A 17,159-nucleotide genomic window follows, 5' to 3' on the forward strand; every position below is an offset into this window, starting at 1 on the left:
AGAGAAACATTATCTTTTGGGGGAGAATGAGCTATGCAGTTGCACTCCATACCAATGACTTTACTTTAAAACCCGATGTTCTCCTTTGATAAAATGGCACAGAGATTTTTAGCATGCAGATGTGAGTAATCTGACCTAAATGACACCTGAGCCATGATTTGCAAACTGTGTTTCAGACCCTGATGGGATTTGACACACCAGTAGTCTATTTTGTCAATGTGCCATCAGTCCTCAGACTCCATGGGATGGATTTAAAAATCAGGTCCCGGTGGGCAAATGGACTGAGGAGCTCCAATGGTAGGGCGGGGCTTGGAAGAGGGTCATTGGAGAGGCAGGTGTATAACATAGGGTGCATACAGATGTTACGCTTAGAAGTTTGGGAGGTTAGATCTGGCAGTAAATGGCTGGCCCAATCTAATTTAGTTCAGCTGAGAAGAGCACTAAGCTAGACCAGGGATGGATTAAACCAATCTAACTGAACATCTGTACACATTGGGAGTGCAGCCCCAGGGCTGGGAAACTGAGCCTCTTGCCTCAGCCCTGGGACTGTGTTTTCTCTATCCCCTCCATTGGGCTGTTTTTAGCCCCCACTCCAACACCCAAACTGAATTCCTCTCCCCCTTGTGGTTCTGCTAGCCCCCCCAATCCCACCAACCTGTCTGCAATCCCTCTAGCCCCCAACCCTAACAACCCACTACAGACCTGCTAGCTCCTTGATCTCACCCACCCCTCACCTTCTCCATGGTCCTGCTAGCTGCCCCCTTCCAGTAATTTTAATCACTGAGTTAGATCGGTTGGGCATTTTTACTTACTTTAACCTTGCAGACTTTCAAGCATATTATCTGTATGAACCCACACTTGCTGCAAAGGGAAGCTGGCTACTGCTTTCTCTGTTACTCTCAGGCCTCTTACAAAAACCTTTCCTCTCAGAGCTTTGTCCTTGAAACATATACATATATCCCTATACTGCCCTACAGTCTGTACTTCCCATCCACATCTTTACCTTCTTCCCCAGTGCCCTGCCCCAAACATTACCACCTTGTACCAGTTAGAAGGGGCTTCTGATTAAGCTTCTGCCATTTGAAAACTAAGTTTCTGTCTAGCTGCCATTGGCTTGATTTGCAAAGTTTTATATATGCTAAGATAGTAGCCTTTTTTCTCGATAGTGATTAACATTTGATACTTCACCTGCCCTTGGTCTGGCTCCAGAGCCTAATATGGACATTGGATTTTTAATGTATTTGCCCAGAAATTCATGCTGCCCCAAAGGGAGCCATCACGTGCTAGTGTAATTTAAATGATGAGAACTAAATTAGATATAAAGGCTGATGTTGAAGCAGAGGGTCCCAAGAGAACAGCCAAGATTCATTTGAAGACCATAAAATTCACCCTGGTCCCTTTTATTGCTATCAAGATAATTCTTTGTGCAGGAAAGTGATGCTCTTCTGTTCAAAAAGTGTAGCCAGCTTCTTTTGATATCCCAGATTGTCTGCTAGCGTGTTTATAAATTGCCATACTACAGAATTATGAGGGTGAAGAGCATGGCTCAATTCTCTTTGGAAAGAAATTGATGGGAGTTTCCAGCAACAGTACTCAACCTTCTAGGCACCTTTTGTTGAAGAGACAGAGTGTTTAATGGAGTTTTGTTTGCATTAGTGGTCTCATCAGGTAATGCACCAATCGAATACAGCAGCTTTGAAAGTCTCTAATTTTATGTATTACTTTTCTAATGGTAGTTTATAAATAAAACCACAAAGGAAACTAAAACCCACTGTAAAATGAAACTTACCAATGATATTTTCCTACATTTTGCTGTTCTTGAAGCATGATTCACTGCACGCAGTTGGCCTGGGTGGCAGGAAAAGACACTGAGAATTCATATGGGAGTACAGTAGTGAAGATGGGGAGAACTTAACAGAGGGGAGAGATATGGGGAAGGCTTAAAAACATTCAGTGTTATTTAAAACTAACATGGTTTGTTTTGTTCAAGAGGACAAATGAGATGCAACCATTAAAACTGGCTTGTGAATAAACGAAGGTGAAACATAACATTTTGCTTTAGTGTGAATGCATTGAATTCAGATGAGTAAATTAGCATTCTCCCCATCCTCCTCCTGCCCTCCCTGCCCTCGTATTACTGTTGTTTTATTGCTAGCAACAAGTTTCCAAGTTTATTCCCCAGTGAGCCATACCTGCCCAAGTCTGAGCAGACACTGCCAAATGATGTCATGCTGCTATGCAAGTTTCCAGAGCTAGCTTGGCAGGTGACAATTAACTTTACCTGCTTCATAAAACTGCAAGATTTTTTTTTACAATAATAATGTAAAGTGTTTTTATATGAATGAAAAATGGTCACATCAAGGATGGGAGAGGGGGTTGAGCTGGTTTAATTTTTCTATTGCTTTCAAGTTTTCCCGTAATTCAGAAATAGAAGTGTGGCTTACTGATAAATATCTAGGAAGCTCCAATGGGGTTGGATATCCTGATGTGCTTCAGGGTTTGGAATGCTGGCAACTCGTACCTCATTCAGGATGTAGACAGGTAGTAACCTTGTACCACACATCATTTTAGGGTAGAGAGTAGGTCTAGGAACATTATAGAGACAGGAGTGTGAAAGTAGGATGTACCATGTAGATGCAGTCAGAACTGTTGCTGCAGAAGAGGGAAAATGCCCCTTCAAATTGAAATTGGATTGAAAATCTGATTTTAGTACAAGTGGCTGAGATACCAAGAGACCCCTTCACAACTATTTAAAAGGACCAGCTGTCCCAAATTTTAGGACAGTCCTGAATTTGTCTTGTGCACTAACTCCTTGAACCTAGACTTCTGAAAAACTAGAACCATATCACCATCAAGAAGTGTCCTGCTGCATCTACTAAGAGGACTCATGATGCTGCTTGGCTGTACATGGATGTGGTGGTACTGTTTCTGGTTTGAAAGGTAGATGAAGGTGACCCTCTAAGCAGGAAACACTAAAGCTACGCTCATGCTGCTCTGTACCCAGCCTAATTGGTTTTGCTTCTCAGCAGAACTAATTTATACAGACATAGCATCATGTGAATGCAGCTAGACTAATTAATTAGCTCTGCTAAGTGGTAGAGCTAATTAGCCCAGGTATAGTATTATTGGAATGTAGCTATGCTGCTTCTGGCTAGGGATGCAACCACAGGCTATCTCTGGTGTGAAGGAAGCAGTACAGTCATATTCATGCAATGTTGTACTTAGGCTAATTAGCTCAGCCTCTTAGCTGAGCTACTGCAATTGTAGTATGTCAACTACACTAATCAGAACTAAAGTGATATAAACTACTTCCGGGTTCTGGGGATTTGTGGAGTGTCCAGGAAGTGAGCCCTGCATCTTCTCTTTTCCTCCCTTGCCCTTTCCTACCTCCTGAACCCAAATAGTTGTCCACTTTAGAATTGGAGAGAGAGTGTCCCAGTGTGATCCATCTTTTGGGCACCCAGTCTGGGGTCTGCACCTTTCATTACATTGCTAATTTGCCTCACATCTGCTGTTCCAAATTTTGGCTATCTCCTGAGCAGGGACTGCTGTGCCTGCAAAAATGTGTTCTGATCTGTGATGTCCACAGAGTGTTTACTTGGGACTTCCAGGCTCCATTCTCATCTGTGATTGAAGCCAAGTTTGAATGAAGTTCTCCAGATATATGTGGCTAGGATGGTATCCCTTTGGGATGACAGTATCTCTCATCACAAGTATGCCTGGCATAGTTTTACTGGCATCAGCTTTCACATTTTTCCTAGACTGGTTTCCACTATGTTCTTTGATCTCTTCAGCGCACACACTTGAATCTTGCATATGTTGCCAGTATCTTCCAAAAATATAAAACATGTTTCCTGAATCCAAAAGTAAAACAGCTTAAGAAAAGATTTAAGGAGAACTTAACTGAGGAGGAGCCACCAAATTAATATTGTCAGTTTGTAGCTAGGATTTTGAGAGCAATTCAAACTGCCATTGTAATCCTTCCCTTTGTTTGTTTTGAGGTAGGGAGTAAAGATGGTCACATGTGGTTCAGTGACTGCAGTAAAAGCTTTGTAGACAGCTGAGAGGGTTTTGCCCTGCTGGGATTTACTGCCACGTAGGAATCCTGATTTACTAAAAGTCATTTTATGGCATTATCAGATAGTCATAGGCTGCCCAAAGGTTTCTTTCTGTGCTTGCTCAGAATGGACTTTACCGGCTACCAGAGCATCCAGTAGCAATGGCTTTAGGATTTGTAGTGAAGCGGTACCACTGCTCAAACAGCAGCTCTTCCTACTCTCGGTAGGTCCCTCTAATATTTTTTCTCCTTTTTTTGCAGTACAGAGATGGAGCAAATCATATAAGGAATGGGAGCAAATCTTACAATGTGTTCACTTTCTCATTCATTCATTCTACTTTAATCCTGGTTTAAAAAGAAAAAAAGTAGATGATTCTATCCTGCTTGAGATACAGGGATAGAAATCTATATTACACAATATGCCATTAAGGCTGGCCTTGCTCAAGAGTTTGTACTAATTCAGCATATGCCGCTTCTGGAGAATGTAGAAGGGGGAGATTGGGTGAAGGAGATTTGTCTCGCTCTTCATGTTCTAGTGAGAGTGCCTTTCAGCCACTGTGTTCACCTCTTATTTAGTTGTTCTTTTTCCAGTGAAAATTGAACAGTCCCACAGTGTTAACCTGTCTGTCACAAACTTCCTCCTTGTGGGTACAGACCACTCTACCCTGACTGCCCATTCATTTGCCCCTTTGTTAACATCCTAGTTCATGATAGATGCATTTCTGTGAGACTGGGTCAGGCATTTGGAGGCAGCGGCTCCACCCTATGTAGTGCATTTCCATAACTATCATTTCAGGCAATTATAATGGGTTAAATAAATCTGTTTCACCAAAATAAGGGGGTTTGAAATGTTAGCACTGTGCAATAGGTACAGTGGGAAGAAAATATTATGACTGTGAAATTCACCAGTATGTTCTGGGACACTGTATGAGACATCTGTTAGACAAGCTATGATCTGTACAAGAGAGAGCTTATAAATATACAGGACTCAAACAATGAGCTTTTGGGTAAGGCTCTGCAATTAAATCTGAATCTCAGTTGGAGTCAAAAGCTCCCAGGATCAGGCAAAGCAGGGGCTGTAATTGAAAACGAGTAGAGCTCAAGTCTAAATAAGTAACCCAGCATTTTTCCAATAAATAAAACAAATACTTATAATAAAATGAGCTGGTTTCACAGAATTGTTAACTGAACAGAGGCTGTTGATAATTGGAAAATTGAGCAGGGTGTGGTGCCTACAAGAGGAATGCTCAGAATGGGAATCTAGCCTTACTGCAGCACTGACAAAGTGCACCTGTGCTTTCCTGTCTGAGACGCTACTGCTGCCTCCAGAGTGCTGTTCAACGGACCTGGGATTCCTGATACCAATGCCAAGCAGAAAATCTACCACGTTAGAATCTGGGTTCTATCCAGTGGCCTTTTGTGTGGCTAAGTACTGAATCCAACTTTCTGATCCTGGGGAGTATCTTAGTAAAAACTTGTGTAGAGTGGGTGGGTCGAGTTTTTTGAAGCAGACAGGCATGCTTCTAGACAGTGTGTTAATGTGAGGACATTGAGATGTTGCTTTTAATTGGACATTTAGTCTGAGCAGAATTGAGCTCTAATCACTGTTTGGCTTCACACTGATTTGTTGATATAAGAAAAATATTATGGGTTTTTCAATCCTTCAGTGCTGTATTTACTTATTTTTTGTATTTGAGGTTATTGATATTCACAAGTTGGTTTTAGAGCAACATAATACTCTCGCTAGCATGCTGAGTAATTGAAAGCCTCTTGTGCTTTGTAGCTTGGCTTTTAAATAGGTCAAAACCAGCAGGAAAGCTTCATAGCCAAAGCAGTTAGGTTTTTAACCCTTTGCTCCATATGCTTGGTAGGCACTAGAGCATGATAATGCCTCCACTAATGGGCTGCTGCGTGTCGTGGGCTGCCATTAGGAGCCAGGAGTTTCTCAGTTTTCCAGGGTTCTGTACTTGCAACTGAGACCTTCCTGTATGAGAGTTATTGAATCATCATATGCAAAGAGAGAGGGGGCAGTTTGCGGTTGAACTGGTCTGGTATTAGGGCTGGAGACTGCCAGTAGTACTGGGATCCTGCTGTTAGGTCACTGATTTGGGGCATTATCTGGGCATTCACTTAGGAAGAGTTATACATCACGGAGGACAAGTGCCCAATAGCATTTGGAAAGAGGTAGGAAATTGAAATGTTCTTCTATTGCAAACCACCTCCATCATTTCATGATAGAAAAGAATTGTTAAAAGTAGCTACAATCAAATTGTATGATGGTGCTGATAATGATTTACTCTAACCAGTAAGTTCCCTTTGGCAGGGTTTCTGCAATATATAGAAAGTAGACAAAACAGCAAGGAAAAGGTTAATCATCTGAGGTTAAGGGTAATTTAAATCAGGATTTGGGTTGTTAATGGCACTGTGTATAATGCATAGATTTGTACAAACAACCCTTCCCCCACCCTGGGCCTATATGATCTTCCTGTTTACAGTAATCCTGTTTCTCTGGGATTACCTTTCTCTTTGCAGAGAGACTGAGCAGTACTCATTTTTCCAATAGTTTCCTATTTGATGTAGGAAAGGCTTTCTAAATCCAGTATCATGACTGGATATCAGAGAGTGGTTTTGTGTTAATGGTCTGTCCAGGCCAGAGAGGTGATAGGTGGGTAAATCAGTAAATTAGTTATAACATCAGAATGTTGGATGAGACTTTAATAAAAGGCAGAAGTAGGAATTATTTCCATGATAAAGAGTGCCTGAACTGATCAAATTGTGCCAAAACCCATGGTGTCTCAGTTACTTTTTTTTTCCAGTTTTTCAATAAATGAAAAAATATACTGTGGTAATTACAGAGATGTTTATTCATATGTAGGCCAATAATCAAGTTTCCACTGTTAATGAAGTGTTAAGACAATGCCGAGTGCTGACTCCATCATTTACTTGTAATTACCTTATAGTTGTGAGAGAGTGCTGAGAAGAGGTAATTACTGACATGAAATCTGTGCAGAAGAAAACACTACGATTTCCAGGGATTGTTCCCACACACACAAACATTTCCTTTTTACTTATTCCAGTCCCTGCACCCCAGCGAAGTGACCATTTATGTCCCAGTTTGAGCAGAGACAAAGCAGCGTTTAAAACTGCTAGACTAAAGAGAATACTGTGTAGGAAGCCAAATAGATATTGGTCAAAGATTTAGCTAGCAAAGTGGGTAAGTGCTTCTCAGTGGAGGAAGATCATATGTGAAGAAATAGAACTTTTTGTCATGTATCTTCTGCCACGTCCATTCCCAGTAGGCCGCTAGCAAGCAGTTCCTTGAAGATGCTTTCCCCTCCTACTATCTAGGATCTACTTAACCTGTTCAACAGAAGGAATAGGAACTTGTCTCCTGCTTGAAAGGTCACCTTTGCCGTGTTTGCAGAGCATGCTCCCTGCTTGCTGCTGTTTCTCCCTGCTGCCTCCCAGCCCTGATCTCCTTATAGATGCAGCACCATGGCAACAGGCCCAGTGCTGAGCAGGTTGGGCACGCCAGGAGCCTTGTTTGTGTCACCTGAGGAGCAGGATGCAGTGTGAAGGATGAAGAGAAGGGATATTACTCAGCCTGTGTGGTCGTAGTGGCTTTTCTTCCTGCTAAATGTTCCTGCCTGACTTGAAATTCGTCTGAAACTTCTAACCAAGGGCTTAAGATAAAGCATCTGCTGGATTTTGTGCATTTCTTCTTCTGCACACTTGGGATTGCTTTTCTGAGATGTAGCCCAGAAAAAGAATTTGGGGAGAGGGGGGATTCGGATATGTGGCACCGCTATGATTTGGGGGTGCACTGCTAAGTGGCTGTACAACTGCTTCATGTAGGTGGGCTTGACTGATAGGACTAAGGGTTCTTCATCTGTTTAACCGTAGGTTGATTAAAAATACGGTTGCTTACAGGATGTGCAAAAAGTTGTCCTCTCTCTATTGTATATCTTCTCTTCACTTTTGACCACTCTAGGTTCTCCTTCTGCTGTGAGAAGCTGAGGCTGGAATTAGCTGTGGGCTCGCTCAGCCCTACTTTATTCACGAAAGTAACTTCTGCTGGAACAGGCATTGCTGAGAGTTTGGGATAAGGACAGTAGCCAAGTGATCTCAGTAGTGCTTTCTTTAGAGGAGAAATTAGAGAGAGGATTTTGCATAGATAATATTAAAGTAGTGTATTGTGGTGTTTTTATCTTAGACTTGCCCAACATAATTGCAGCAAGTGTTCAATTATACATGGCTGAGGTTTTAGATTTGCGTTGGTACAAGCTGCTACCGTGTAACCCGTTATAACAAATCACAGTACAGCCAAAGCACTTGTACAAATGCTGTCGTTTTGCATTTGAAATCAATGCTTTTGTAATATCCCTCTCATGAAAGGCAATTGTTTCCTCCGTTTAGGTCATTTAATATATATAATGGAAACAACAGCCTCCCTGAGAATGTCTAAAAAAAAATAATCCAATGCGAGTCTGCCAGAGTGCCAGCAATGGTTGATCTTGTGCAAAAGAGCAGCGAGGGGAACTCTGCTTGCTGCTTAAGGTCTTTATTCTTCATGGTCTCCTTGTTTTTTTAAGCAGTCTTAGGACTGACAAAGACACCTTTGCCACGTAATTTTTTTCTTGCTTCCCATTTCCCAACATCTTTCAGTAAGAGATAGTGGTGCTTAAAAGTTCGGGATTTCTTTAATTTTAAAAAAGGTATTAGGTTTTTCATAAAAGAAGTTCCAATAAAAGGAAATTCATATGCTATTTAATGGGTTTCCCCCCTCCCCCCCCCCCCCGCAGAAAATAAGGGAATCCCTATAGATAACAACGCCTTCCCAGTTCTTTAAATTTTTACTTGTAGATACCTTAGCTTTGAAGCTAAGCTTTTACATTGTGATCCAAATATGCTGGGAATTGCTGCAAAGAGAAACCTGGGTGAGAAAACACAGCTTTAAAGGGTGGCTTTTTTCTGGAAAGCAGCTGTAAAAATGATGTCATTCTTCTCACAGGTTTGATTTTCCTTGTACTCCACTGTATTATGCTAATTGTGGTCCTGAATCAGTGAAGCACTTTTACACAAATCTGTGTACTTTTCTGGATAGAGAAGGGGTTAATCCTGAGCTAAAATGCTTTTTCAAATCTAGCCCTACATTGCAATTTGGGGGAAAAAGTAGCAAAAGATTTAGCTCTTGTTTGTTCTGCAAAACCACCATGGCTAAGAGAGGAACCTGGGCTTCTGTTCTTTCTTGTTTATAGTCAGTAGATTATTTTACTAAGTTCCAATTGTGTTTATGAAAATCCCTTAAGATGCTCCTATCACTGAAAGTGCAAATTAACTTGCAGGATCTTTTATTCCAGTTAGGGATGCATCAGGAAGAAGGAGCCCAAGGTCGATTCTGGAGGAAAAGCAGTTTTAAAACTCTTGACTTGCAACTAAGCCCACTTTTTTTGAAGTTATTGAGACACAAGGAATGTAATAGCACTTACAGTGCCATTTTGACAGTAGGAACAGGTCACCAATGTATATTAGTGTTGCATCAGAACTGAACTGTTAAAATATGAACCATTTAAGAATCAATGTAAGAGGAGGTGCGTGTGCTTGGGAAGTCAACAAGAGCCAGAAGAGAGAGAGGCTTACTGGAGGAGCCTGTTCAGAATGCCCAGAGAGGCAGAGGACAAGGAGGAGACTAGAATAACTGGATATTTCAGTAGAGGAGACAGCTAGAAAATGTCTGCAATTGTTAGGGAGGAAGGACTTAGAAAAATAGCATGTCCAAAGAGTAGTCAGGGCAACCCCAAAGGAGGAATAAAGGAAAAGGCGTGGCAAAAGCAAAGAATGGAAATTGTTAAAAGATGGAAGTGGCACAGGGGTTGCAAAATGTGAATGGAAGCACCTTATTTGTTTAGGGCAGGTTTAATGTGTTTAATTGTTTTCCCCATTACCATCACAAAATGCCAGAGGAATCCAGTTCTTACGAGAAGTTATTACAAGAAAACAAAATAGTATTTATAATGACAAAACCTCTGTTTTAATGAGGGAAACTTGTTGCTTTTAACAGAACATTTCCTTGCTAATCAGCATTTAGATATTCCCAGTGGCATATTGCCTATGGTAAATACCGATTTAAAGAGATCTACAGTTGACAGGAATTTTCTTTTAATTGTGTCACAGCGGCTTCAGTTTCTGGGTCTACTGAAGCGTGTTTCCTGCATTTAGCTAATGGTACTGGGATGCTGTTTACCAGCTCCGATGCTAGCACCTTGAATTTCACTGTGTTAAAGTTATATTGCATATTGCATTTAAGAAACCGAATAGCTAATGTATGCATTTAATTTTCTGTAGGGTGGTAAAGCAATCATAAAACCTGTAAGAACTAGTTAACACCATCAAGCTAGAATTTTCTTTGTTTGGGATTTGGCCAATTTCTATTTATCAGAGTCTGAGGAGAGTGTTTTTTCTCTCACAGGTCACGTGGCTTGCCAAAGCTGAAAGAATCTCGTTCCCATGAGTCTTTACTGAGCCCAGGTAGTGCAGTGGAGGCACTGGATCTTGGGACAGAAGAGAAGGTCTTTGTCAAACCACTTCATAGCAGTATCCTGGGACAAGATTTTTGCTTTGAGGTAACAAGTCATCTGCACAAAATGCAAATTACATGGTATAATATAGCAGTCCGTCAATCTGAAGACCAGCCATGTACTATTTTGTAATTTAATAACTAGGTAAAAAATGAATAGCTCAGACCATACTGAGGTTAGGGTGTGGAGTGTCTAATTATCATGAGAGTCTAGTCCAGGGGCAGGCAGTTATTTCGGGTGGAGGGCCGCTTACTGAGTTTTGGCAATCCACCAAGGACTGAATGACTGGCAGCCAGGGGCAGATAAATATTAATTTTCTAAATTTTTAGGGGCCCCGCGAGCTGGATAGAATGGCTTGACAGGCTGCATCTGGCCTGCAGACCACATTTTGCCCACCCCTGGCTAGTCCTTGGGGCCAGTCAGTTGCTGGGAAGAAATCTTTTCAATTATTCTCTTACTCTTCTACTTAAACATCCTTTATCAAATACATATATGATGTTCATTCAAATATGGGACTTAACCATTTTTATTTTAAAATAACAGCTCATATTCTCCATGTTCAATCAAAATTAATTAAAAAAATAAATACAAACAAACAGAGAAGTACTCATTCAGATAAGGACTTCTTTCCAAGAATGCAGTCACTGGCAGATTACTGAAGGAAAAGCATAAGTAAAGAGAGAGTCCTTTACAGATGCCCTAAAGGTCAAAAACATGAGCTTTGTTGGGTGGTGCAGGGAGTGGACTTTATAGGTTCACTAATCTCCAACCAAGTTGTCACCCCTCCCATCCTTATATTCATATATGGGGAGGTGTTCCAGAGCATGCCAGCTGATCTTGGTTGCCAAGATGAGATGCTGAGGGAAATGACCTCTAAATTAGTAAGGTTTATAAAAGTTAGCAGGGGGCTACTGAAAGATATATTATACGAGCACATTTTTAAACTGGATAAACTCCTATTTACATGCGTCTAAAGCTGGCTGAATGAATAGCGTGTTATTGAGTGTTATGTATAGATATGATCAAGGCCATCATGTTATCAAAATTGCAGCCTGAACCCACGTTGTCTTCAATGGAACTGTACTGAGGTAGATCTAGCCTCATGCCTCCAAAACCCTAAAACAAATATCTCTTTTTGTTGTGTTGAAAACTTTGGTAACAGAAAACCAATGTGTCAGAGTCATTGTCTTAATATTCAGGAACTACTTCAGCTCATTTCAAATAGTATCCCATTGGCTGGAATCACTTTGCAGTCTATTTCAGTCTTCCTTGGTTGAATGAAGACAGGTGTCAAAACAAATGCAAAGTTTAGCTCTAAAATCTAGCCTTAAACTGGCCATGAGTGGGAGAAATGGGGAGCTTATGGCAGGGTCAAAGAAAAATTAAAGCAAAATAAAAATGTTCGATCTTTTTTGGCTGTTTTGCTACAATTGCTTGTAATATGTTCCCAAGTATAGTCCAACTTTTTGGTTGTTTCAGACATTGGGGTGGATACTTCTAAAGTTCCAGAAGAAAACACTTCTCATGACATCTAGCAGAGATTTTTTTATTCATCAATTCTTTTATTTACATAGTACAAGCATAGTACTTTTATTTTATCTTTCCCTACGTGTGTGCTGTAAGTGATCAGTTCATCCGCCTTCAGGGAATTTTACATCTGAAAGCTACAGATCAGTTAGCATGTGCGCAGATTTCAAATTGCTGATTACATCCCTGTTTTACAATCTCTGAGTATTTTGCTTTTCTGCTGTTCCCTTTGGTTTTGTACCCAATGTGAGCGGAGGTTTTCTCTTTGCTCTCTCTCTGCCTTTCAGACTTGCTTCCTCTTTTTCCCCCATGTTCTTTTGCTGCCTCTTCCACATTTGCTGTCAGTTTGCTCACAAGCTGCCTTATGTTCTTCACTACTTCTTGTAGTTTGCAGCTTATACCCCTGGTTTGCCTGAACCATATTTACTTGTATGTTCCAGGTAACCTACTCCAGTGGCAGTAAATGTTTCAGTTGTTCCTCTGCAGCAGAGAGAGACAAGTGGATGGAAAACCTACGCAGGACAGTGCAGCCTAATAAGGTAAAAGGAGCAGCAGGAATATTACCACCAGTAAAATGTGGTGGGACTGAATCTTTCCCCAATTATGTATGAAACTTCCCTGGAGATATAGACCCATTTAATTAGGTTGGTCGTACTAATATGCTATCTGAGAAGTGAACCACCCATGAACGTACCAAAAGCCACTGTGCACCACTTTTACATAACAGTTAGTAGGTTAAACATTTAGTAAGCAGTCTTCTTTCACCTTGGCTCCTGATTCTCATCTCAGAATCTAGCGAGACCAATCAAGGAACTTTCATTGCAAGTTTTACTGAGAAGGTATCTAATTGTTGTTTTTGGTTTAGGCTTCTTATAGTACAAAGAAATGGAGCTCCATGTTTCAGTATTGGCAACAGAATGATTTCTATGTTGTGTTCCTTGAAAGAAAAAAGGTCCTGAGTTACTAAAATTTACCAAAAAATCACTTTTTTTTATCAGTTTGCTAGATTGGTGGTGTTTATTAACCATAGTATTCCAGTAGTTCACAAAGGAAGTGATACTGTTCGATACAGGGGTGACTGGTGCCTCCTGAGTCTGGGGGGGCACAATTTGTGGGCAGGCTTGGGGATAGGCCAAAAGCCCCCTATCCACTCCCATACTTCTGTGCCACGGCTTAGTGCCCCCCCCCCCAATTTGCTGTTGGCCCATGCAGCAAAAAAACTGCCCCACTTTTGGGGGCCAATCTGGGGGGGGGGGCACATGCCCCCCCCTACCAATTGCTTGTGGTTTTAATACAAGGAGATTTGAGGAATTTACCACCTTCTAAATGGCTGAACTGCAGGGCAAAATTGTTTTTCTAAGTTATTTAAAAAATGGCCTCTCAAAGATGATCAAGTTGGGAGCTATAAAGTACAGCCCCATGTTCCCTGCTTCAAAAGGAAAATGTTCTATTCCTTAGGCTGTCATATCTAAATCAGAGCTGATCTCTTTGTTCTGCTCAGGACAACTGCCGTCGAGCTGAGAATGTGCTCCGCCTCTGGATCATCGAGGCAAAGGACTTGGCCCCCAAGAAGAAATATTTTTGTGAGCTGTGCCTTGATGATACACTGTTTGCCCGCACCACCAGCAAAACAAAAGCGGACAACATCTTCTGGGGTGAGCACTTTGAGTTCTACAGTCTCCCGCCTCTCCACAGCATCACGGTGCACATCTATAAGGATGTGGAAAAGAAGAAGAAAAAAGACAAGAATAATTATGTAGGCCTGGTCAACATCCCCATGGTCAGTGTGACTGGGCGTCAATTTGTGGAAAAGTGGTATCCAGTCAGCACACCTACCCCCAATAAAGGGAAATCTGGGGGGCCTTCCATTCGGATCAAGTCTCGATACCAAACCATCACCATCCTGCCTATGGAGCAGTACAAGGAGTTTGCAGAGTTTGTCACCAATAATTACACCATGTTGTGCTCTGTTCTGGAGCCAGTGATCAGCGTGAGGAACAAGGAGGAGATGGCCTGTGCTTTGGTGCACATTCTTCAAAGCACGGGGAGAGCCAAGGTAAGTAATCAGATACAGTGTCTCCATGGGGCTTTTGATAAATGGTTTCTTGTGGATCACTGTAGGCTAGGAAGGCAGCATTTGCATCATCTTAAATACAGGTAAAGATGGAGATAGCTCAAGGATGTACTGGTCTTGGGAATGGGAGTTAAAGGAGGAAAGCTACCAGAAAGGAAGTGAAGCTAAGAAAAAAAAGTGGGTACTTTCAAAGGAACTTAGGCAAATTTTCTACAAAAGGAAGACAATTTTAGGTATACTATACCAATTGAAGGTTTGTAAGTGTGAATGTATTCCAAGGAGTAGACATCGACATTTTAGAGGAAATATATATTACAGGGTACAAAGCATCAGGCTTAAACCTTCCTAGCTTTGCAGAAGGTTAAGTTTTCTACACTAAGCGCACAAGAACCGTCGCTATATTTCTGCAAACATGAGGCACCGTGACTGGTATAGTACCAAGGAGCTTGTGAATAAAGTTTTGTAAGCATGTCTTAAAAACTGTAAACAACAAGGTTATATCTTCTAGGGCTGTGCAAAACGGGCCCTATTCTATTCGGATTCGGTCCAAATCAGGGACAGTGATTCTGTGAATCAGTGATTCAGACACAGGCACAGCTTTAAAAGTTTTTTTCTACATACCTTCAGGTAGCAACATGGCTTGTGATCACTGCGATGCTGGGGCGGATGGAGCGTCTCCCATGGCAGCGTGGGAGGCTCTCCAGCATGCTCGGCAGTGAACCGAAAGTACATCCGGTCCACTTTCAGGTCTCGTGGGGAGCATGCTGGGGGACCCCAGGTGCCCCCCCAGACCCAGGAGGCACCAGTCACTGAGCCGAGGGGCATGGGGGGGGCCCCCAGTATGCTCCCCCATGGACCTGGAAGTGCTTCTGGTCCACTTCCGGGTCTGCTGCCGAGCGTGCTGGGGAGCCCCCACTGTGCTTCTGTGGGATACTCCATGCACCCCAGCATCGCAGTGATCACAAGCCCCTGCTACCTAGAAGTATGTGAAAAAAACATTTAAAGCTGTGTCTATGTCCAAATGTCTCCAAATTGATTCAGAGAGATCAAAGAGTCCTTTGATTCGATTTGGATTCAAGGAGTTGGCCACCAAATTGGGCTGAATCTCCGGTGAATCATATCAGAGACCGAAGCTTCGCACAGCCCTAACATCTTCACTGTAGAGTTAAATTGAGTGGCTGGAAGCTACGTTAACCTAGCTTGAGAGGGAGCCACTGCTCCATAAAGCCATGTTCAAGTTAGCATCCCCTCACTGGTGCTGCACTTACCTACATTTGTTGCGAGGACGTCTGGGAGCATCTTCTTTAGTTTTTTGTGCTTTAATAAGCTGAGCTGTTCTGATTCTTTCCCAGTGAATTATGAGCAAACCTGGGCATGGAGGCGATTATTGTGGGATGGCATAGAAGGACTTTTTACACTTGAGTGATTTAGCATTTATCCTTGCTACAGAATGGTTTGCTTATCAGCCAGAGAGAAACTCATACCATGGTCTCAATTATGCCGTCCAGGCAGGTTGAACCCAGGCAAGCTTGGCTGAGAGAGTTCTGTGTGTGGAAGGTGGTTGGGCATCCCCTAGATGACAGCAAAAATGAATGTTACATATGTTTAAATAATCATGCCAATCTGTTTGCCACACTCCACTTCGCACTACTGTATCTAGCTTTTTTGATGGAGTGTGAGGAGGATGAACACCATACCAAGCACTTGTCTGATCTAGAGGAGATGACAGCTAGGATAGATCCTGTAGTGCTGCTCTAATAAGACTCCAAACTCCTTCCAAGCCAGCTACAGCAGACAGACAAATTTAGCATTGTACTCCTCTACCTCCCTCATGCTTATTTTGTGTGTCTTAATTGGCAAAGCTTTACAATTAAGGATGATATAACTTATCTCTCTCAAGAGAACAGGATTTGTAGTCATGCATTTACTGTTTTGTTGTTACACTTGAATCTGGCTAGTCAAACTGATTTGGGGAAGCTATTGCCATCTTTTCTATAGAGAGAAAATTGTATGCGAATAAAAACAATTAAAATATAGATAATGCAGAACAAAACATCTTGTTTTATGAATGCTGATAATTGTAGCTAGTTATTTGGGACTTGAACTATGCTGGTAATGTACGAGGTATGTCCTGTAAAATAATGGCATTTTAAGGATATCAGATTTTGCTGTAGCACTTTTCTGTAATTGTGGGGAGATCTGCACAAAAAAATGTGGCAAATTAGCAAGCTTCTGCTGTATTATTCGTTAAGTACTGACAAGAAGTTCAGGGATGTAAAATAATAATAAATGTTTGTCCCTGCCCCAAAGAGATTTCTAGTGTCTGGGTCCAATCCTGCAAGGTATTAACTACTTCCTGTGAAATCTGTGTGTCCCCAGTTTCCACTGAAATCAACAGCTCAAGAAGTTGATAGCGATTGCACAAGGGGGCTCTTTATTAGCAGTTGTTGAGACTTACTCCTCATTCTGTGGTTTCATTCCGTATACCAGGGGTGGGTAGAGCCTGGCCCATGGGCTGGATTTGGCCGACAGTGAACTCCTTTTCCCAGGAGCTCCTGCCTGCACGGCTGGGGTTGGTTTCCATAGTGACCCCAGCAGTAGAGACACTGTGATAGCACCAGGCCCAGGTTTCTGTGAAGACTTGCCCTAGCAGTACTGGCAGGCCACGTGGCAGGGTGAGATGCTGCTCCAGGGCTAGGCCAGGATCTTGCAGTGGTGAGAACATGTTCGAAAGCCAGGGCAGAGCTGCAGTCTGCAGCCTGCATGCTTTGAGCAGGGGCATCCAGGCAGCGAATCGCAGCTCTGCCCCAGCTCCTGACCATGCTGTCACTGCTGCAAGGAGCCAGGGCAGAGCCATGATCTGCTGTCTGCACACCCCTGTCCGGAGCATACAGGCTACAGATTGCAGGTTCTGTCCTGGCTC

General features: G+C 42.2%; 1 protein-coding gene across 8 annotated transcripts in view; it reads left to right on the forward strand.

Moving 5' to 3' along the window:
* The window catches only part of RASAL2 (RAS protein activator like 2), a 286,489-nt gene that overhangs the window by 233,201 nt on the left and 36,129 nt on the right, over positions 1-17,159 (forward strand). For all 8 annotated transcript variants that reach the window (XM_090047329.1, XM_090047330.1, XM_090047327.1 and 5 more), the window contains 3 exons: positions 10,527-10,680; positions 12,603-12,701; positions 13,664-14,218. In XM_090047329.1, the coding sequence (XP_089903455.1) occupies positions 10,527-10,680; positions 12,603-12,701; positions 13,664-14,218 (808 nt within the window). The remainder of the gene's footprint in view (positions 1-10,526; positions 10,681-12,602; positions 12,702-13,663; positions 14,219-17,159) is intronic.

Source organism: Crocodylus siamensis, chromosome 5 (genome assembly GCF_052110815.1).
Source record: "Crocodylus siamensis isolate JL-2025a chromosome 5, ASM5211081v1, whole genome shotgun sequence".
Lineage (NCBI taxonomy): Eukaryota > Metazoa > Chordata > Crocodylia > Crocodylidae > Crocodylus > Crocodylus siamensis.